Source organism: Charadrius vociferus, unplaced genomic scaffold (assembly GCF_000708025.1).
Source record: "Charadrius vociferus isolate BGI_N301 unplaced genomic scaffold, ASM70802v2 scaffold566, whole genome shotgun sequence".
Taxonomy (NCBI): Eukaryota; Metazoa; Chordata; class Aves; order Charadriiformes; family Charadriidae; genus Charadrius; species Charadrius vociferus.
This window is the reverse complement of record NW_009649031.1, coordinates 642,649-649,340: the sequence shown is the minus strand read 5'-3', so window position 1 is coordinate 649,340 and position 6,692 is coordinate 642,649. Positions and strand designations below refer to the sequence as shown.

General features: G+C 38.3%; 1 protein-coding gene across 1 annotated transcript in view; it reads right to left on the bottom strand.

The window, feature by feature from the left end:
• EXOG (endo/exonuclease (5'-3'), endonuclease G-like) overlaps positions 1-6,692 on the bottom strand; it is a 23,381-nt gene that overhangs the window by 7,027 nt on the left and 9,662 nt on the right. Inside the window, exon 5 of the mRNA XM_009887776.1 lies at positions 5,118-5,232. Coding sequence (XP_009886078.1) covers positions 5,118-5,232 — 115 coding nt within the window. The remainder of the gene's footprint in view (positions 1-5,117; positions 5,233-6,692) is intronic.

The window sequence follows — 6,692 nt, the reverse complement described above, 5'->3', positions numbered from 1 at the left end:
TTCTGCAGCACTGATTCTGTTGACAGTGTTTTTTCCCCAATATTTGGGAGAGCTCTGTCAGATGGCATTGAGAAGAACTGAGGGGTGTGAAGGCAGACCTAGCAATACAGAAAATAGAAAATACTACAGATAAAAATCATAATAACAATCTGTAACAATACTGCACAACCAAGCACTGCAAAATGCAAATGTATGTACTTCAGGAAAATTTAATTTGTTATGGCTGGTCTGATTGCTATTGCCAAATCATCTGGCAATCCTACAAAAGAAAGAAAGGAAAAAAAAAAAAAAAAAGACATGGTTAAAAAAGCCCCTTGTACCTAAATACATTGTTACAGCATTAAGGGAGGGTTGAGGTGTCTGTCTTTTTTTTTTTTTTAATAAAGAGGGTATGTATACACCTTATGATACTGTATTTACATGATGACAGACTACTACTTCCATAGAATCCATTTAAGTTATTTAACACTGAATCCACTACAGTCCCTATCACCACTCTTCCAATAATAAAAGAACCTTCGGGATGGGTACAGTGCTAAATAAAAGCAACCCCATAAATCTATCCTGCACCTTTGTTCTCTCTTCCCCTCCACTCTTAACCCAGCGTCAATTATTTTCAGTTGTACATCATGTCTAAATTTAGGGCTGACAGAGCTCTAGTCGTTTAGACCAGCTGATCTAGCCCTTTGTGCATATGTTTTATAGGACATGTATAATGGACCTAGATCCATTACTTGCCTTGAGCAAATAGCCTTGAGCCCACTTGGGGCAGCCAACAAATAGTAATAGTCCACATGTTTATTTCCTCCTTTAACAAGGATTCCTTCCTCTATAATATCTTGGCTAGGAGAAAACCTCTACTACTTCTGAAAGTTGACTGGAGAAAACCATAAAGTACCATATTATATTTGAGAGGAGCAATTAGTTTCCCAGAGACTTATTTGCCACAGAACTAGATGACAAGTAAGTATATCTTCTGGTACAGCTATCGTGCATCTCTGGTTCAGCCTATTCATTCAACTTTGAAAATTAAATAGCAGACCTGATTCCAGTATGAACCTAGTACATTACTTAAAAGTACATAAAAATGTCGTCTTCAAACAATAAACAAAATGTTATCTAAACTGTACTTTCATTCACCAACCATAGCCAATTCTTCTTAAATTAGTACTTACTACAATGGCACTGAGAATAAGAAAGGTGGAGCCTTGAGCATGACACAGCAGAATTATTGCAAAATCTGCATTTCAAACTCCAAATCTGCTGACAGAGGAAAATCACTGAAGTGACAGTCACTGGAGAACAGTAATGTATAAAACAAGACAATGTCATTTTGATTTGATCTGGACAAAACTGAAAAACCTGCATCTGCCTCTCCAATGACACAGAACAGATTTTTCCTGTTGGCATTCTATTTTACATATATTCTCAAAATATGTTTTTCAGATACCAAGCACGGTCATCAGTCTACTCTTTGCAATAAAAGCCTCCGCTGGAGACAGATGAAATGACAGAACATATCTGAGGATACAACAAGTTCAGCCAATAGATAGAACAACACTGGCATCTAAGGAGTTCAAGGTTAATTCCCTTTCTGGAATTAAACAGCAAATGGTACCAGAGTCCAAGCAGGAACTGGGAACAATGCCATGACCGATGCTCTGTTTTTCCTCTATAGTGATCTAAAAATAACCTTTTTGGATGTCTGATGAGAAAAACACCAGCCTGTAAAGCCATGGATACATATTTCACCGCTCCTTTAGCCAAAACCAAGGAAACTAAGATTGAAGAGAGGATCTGAAACAAATCAATGCAGACACATTCACTGTAGTACTTCTGTGTTTTCTTTTTTCCACAGTTTTAGTCTCAGAGGACAAGAAAAACATTAGAAAGGAGCTCAGCCTTAACAGTCACATCGCCAGATTGCAGGTTGTGAGTTTCAGCACTATTGTGTATCCTACAGCACCTCTCCTTAAACAGCACATACAAAGAAAAAGGACAACTTCTCACATCAGCTTCATAAGCCCAAACAATGAGGACTAAAAGCCTTTCATTTCTAAGTCACTTGTTTGAACCTAGCAGAGTTCACTCTGAAAGACAGCTAAGAGGTACCTTCCCTTCTCATTCCGCTGCCAACTCTTAGTGTTCTCTGTTTAGGGGCAGAATCCCAGACTACCAAAATCAATGGCAATGACTGCAATTAGATCCAAGGTATCTGTTTGAAAAGAACTTCTCTCCAGTGCTTTGGCAGGTTGTGTTCCCTCTAAGTGTACGCGTTGATATAAGAAGAAAAAAAAAAAACCAACATAAAAACGAACACACCATTTCACTCTGAAGTCTCTCTCCCTAAAGGACAACTTCAATGGCAAGCACAAGAACTTATGCCATAAAGAGATTTCAAAATAACAGAACAACTCAGGCTGTATTTATTTACAATTAGGAACATAGCCAAAGAGAACCTAAATCAAATAATTTAATATTTAAAACAAAAAACTAAAAAAGACCCCAAATCAACATTTTACTTTTCCCACCTATAGACAGAATTATCTGTACTTAAAAACAGCTTAATTGCAAGTCAATTTACATAATGAATCTCACCGTAGGAAGCTGAGTAAAGGATTTATGAATGCGGCCAAATGGTGAAATGAAAACAAGAATACCATCATTCCACCGTTTTCAATCTCACGCTGAACTTCACTTCATAGTTTATATTAAGACCAAAACTGATAAAACATTCATAAAAGACCAGAGTTGTCATCAAACCCAAAGATGATGAAAACATCTTGGCAACAGGCAGGAACAGAACGATATGGTAATCAAAGCAGCGTGGACATTTTGTGCCACTATTATTCCATCACCGTATCCTGGTATCAAGTTACTTTGAATAAAAGCAGTAAGATGCAGTGCCTTCTTTTATTTTTACCTGTGGAATACTAAGATTTACATTTCAAAAACAAAATGGAGAGCCAAAATAACTTTTCAGAAAATGGAATCTTTCTGTTCTAAGTACAAGCACTTTCTCTAAAGAAAAACTAGAAAAGGTGACCAAAGTTGAAGTGAAAGCAGTTGATAGATGCAGTTGATAGATGATTCAACTGCTTCCTGGAAAATAATTTTCAGTTATAGAACGTCCAAGTTCAGCTCAGGATATTTAATTCTTTGCCATGTAAGACAAATATGTATTTTTAGGGATAAAAGATAAATACAATTATCTTGACAGCTACAAAGAGGCAAATTCCAGCAAGCTATGTGCAAGCCTGGAGAACTCTTACAAGCACCATACTGCATGAGAGTAAGCCAAACGCTCAGCTTGAGGCTGCTGAAAGGGAACATCTCCCTCCTGCTCCCAACTATGGGCTTTTGGACTTATCTCATGCTGTCACCAGCAAGTGCAGGACTCCTCTGTGTGCTGCTCTCTTTCTATGGCAGTAGAAAACAAGCCCAGGATAGTTTTCTATTGCACTGGGTAATTAAGCATCTTGTGGAGGATGTGACAGTCATCAGCACTGGCAGACAACGGAAAAGACTGGAAAGTATAATGGGCAATAGAGAAGTCAGCACTCTCCCTTTGGGTGGCAAGGAACCATTGCCAGTCTAAAGCTGGCTTTGCCACTAATTTATCATGTGGCATTGGTCATATCCCTTAACCATGGCTTATTTACCCACTTGAGTACGAGCACAGTTATCACCTTGCTCGCAAAGATGTGGTGAGATCTAAAGGTTGGAACTGCTGCTGAACATGAAAAAGATAAATTACTATTACTGCATTTTCATATGCATAACATATGACTGTCTGGAAAAACAGTAACAAACCCAAACCCAAAGCTATGATTTCATCACAGCCAAGGTTATAGACACATGCAGGTGGGGACATAAGGAACAGTTTTTAAAGGAGTAAAAAGGTAAAAGCGAACAGGAAAAAATCACACCCTATTATGACTGAGTTACAAGTTCAATCAAATGAAAATCAGCTCTGTGTTTATAATGCAGAAATAGCACCTAAATTTTACTGCCAAACAAGCCAGTGTTGAAAGCTGAAAATGTCTCTCTTTTGTGTCTCTCATATCCCTCTGAAACAGCAGCTTGTTATAGCAGGCTCATTCACTGCTCCTCAGAGAACTAGTTGGACAGCTGAATCACTCATGAGCTGAAGCTGCAGTTGATCCGAGTACTTATTTTCAAGGAAAAGTGTTTTTTCAAGAGGAGCAAAATACAGCATTTATTATTTGCATTATGCTAGCTTTCATGTAGCAACTGAAAACAGCAATAATATCTCATTACAGTAGGGTCAGAAGGTAATAGTCCCTCCCTTGAATATCCTACTACACTCAGATCCTACAGATGTCTAAACACACGCTTACAAAGACTAAGTCAGGATAAGCAATAATAAATCGACCTCTCAATTTAACAGCCCTTCCTATCTGTCAGTTTATCAGTGACAGTTTCTAGAGCTTGTGCATGATCAATCCTAAATCTTCGGAGTAGTTTAAGCAGGTAATAAAAATACGGGACCAAAAGAAGAAAGGGGGGTACCAGTACCATGGATCAGTGATCACACTACATTCGTCTAAAACCTACGGAACTTGAACGGAGTCTTTCAATCAACTTTGGTATGCTCAGAATCTCAGCTGTAAGGCCTCATCCAAGTGATGCATATGGGATATCAGCAAACAAGTGCTTTTGAAATTAATGGAGCACAGGCATTCCAGTACCCTATATAGTTTGGAGAAACCCACACTCCCTTTGTACTGCCTTGTTTCTAAAATATATCAATAAATGACTGAATAGATGCCTACACATCAGCAAAACCCAATAACTCTCTGCTCAGGTACTATCATGTCTTATGGAAGTCAGAAAACTGTTTTATTGCAGCCTGTGAACAGACATTTAATAGATCTCTCTTTGTAAATAAAAGCAATTATTTTAAAATTATACTTTTTCATGTGTAGGCAAGATATAACATCTCTACTGAACTTGTCCCAACTAGTGCTGGACATTTTGTACATTTTGTATGTACTAGGATGTTTAACTTTGTTTTATCAAGCTGCAATATCAATTTTTAATAAATAAATAAAGTATTACCACTGGACTGTTAACCCAACAACATATATACATACCTGATAAGTAACACTCTTCTTTCCATCATCATTTGTTTGAGGCAAGGTCAGAGGTCCAGAAACTACCCAAACGTCCTCAAATCTCTCGGTCAATTCCCGACAATACATTTCCATTCTGGAACATATTTGTCAGACAGGGTGAAGTCAGCTGGGAAAATTTAACATGATAATCTTTGAAACATAGTGTGAAGGGCAAGATGAACTACTGACAGTTTAGGAGCATTTTTCCAAACTTCTGTAGTCACAAGACTCACAAGTCAAAGAAGGTAAAACACAGGCCCAAGTCATACCTCCCACTTGTCCCAGGTCCACTTTCTTACAGATAGGCGTGAGTTATCGCACACATTTGAAAATGGTTTCTGTAGCCTTACCACCTGTCCTGAAAATTCGAATTCTCTACTTATTTCCACACTTGACACTAGAAAGATACTGCTGATGGTCACTTGGGATTAGTAAAATACTTGTTTAAAACAGCAGGTTGTGGCATTCTTACTTCAAAAAGTTTTACCACATTACTGTATTTATACATTCTTCCCCCAGTAATCAACGTCCTGCAACAGACAGCTCTTTCCGTAGCTCAAAGTGCTTAGGAAAGTTTACACGTGTCATTCCCACTAAATCTACTTTTTTTTTTTTAATATATAAAACTGTTTAAAAATAAAGTAGTAACTCCAGAAATACTAACATTATTTTTGCTTTTTAAACTAACTGATCCAGTTTATAGCATAAAATATTTTTCCAAAGAAGAAATGTTTCTGGATCATGCCTACTTTACATAAACAAAATATTATAGCCTATCTTTGATCTAACACCCCAAGTGTTATAGAAACCACATGCAGTGACCTCCCATTGGTCTTTTACTAAAGATAAGAGTTGCACTGCACTCAAATGGACAAACAGACCAGAACACGAGACAGATGAGCCCAGCTAATCTGGCTGCCTCTGCAAAGGGGAGGTTTCACCCCCTTCTCGGTCTCATCCCTGTTCCTTATACCTCTCCCTTTAGCACTCTTCATCTCTCAATTAGCCAGAACAAACTCAGCCTTTTTTTGTGTTAGGTTAGTGAGTTAAATCAGCTCACACAAATCAGAATTAGCCAGAATGAGCCCCACAAATCAGAATTATCAGGAATGAGCCCTTTCTTCTTCAGTAATAGTTAGCTGCCATGTGACACGCCAAAGCATTGACCACAAGCTAATTTTTTTCCTGCTGTTGTCAGCTTTGCATCCAAGCAGCTCGGCTCCTCAGGCTGTCTCACGGCACGGCAATACAAACACCACCTGGCACAAGGAAAGAATGGGAATAAATGCAGCTAGGGAACAAAATGCTTTTGGTGGCAGCAGGGACACAAATCAGATAACAGTGCCCACGAAATCGCACTCAAAAAGTCAGAAAACGACAGTAAAGCATCAGGAAAGAAAGAAGCATGTATGTTAGTGGGAAGAAAATGAGAAATAAATACTAAGGTGCAGTTAGACCACACCACTGAACCAATCTAATAGCTTACTATCTAACAGCTTGCTGAAAGATGCAGTCCTGCTGTCCCCTTTCCTACTGCTCCCCTTGTCTGCCCCT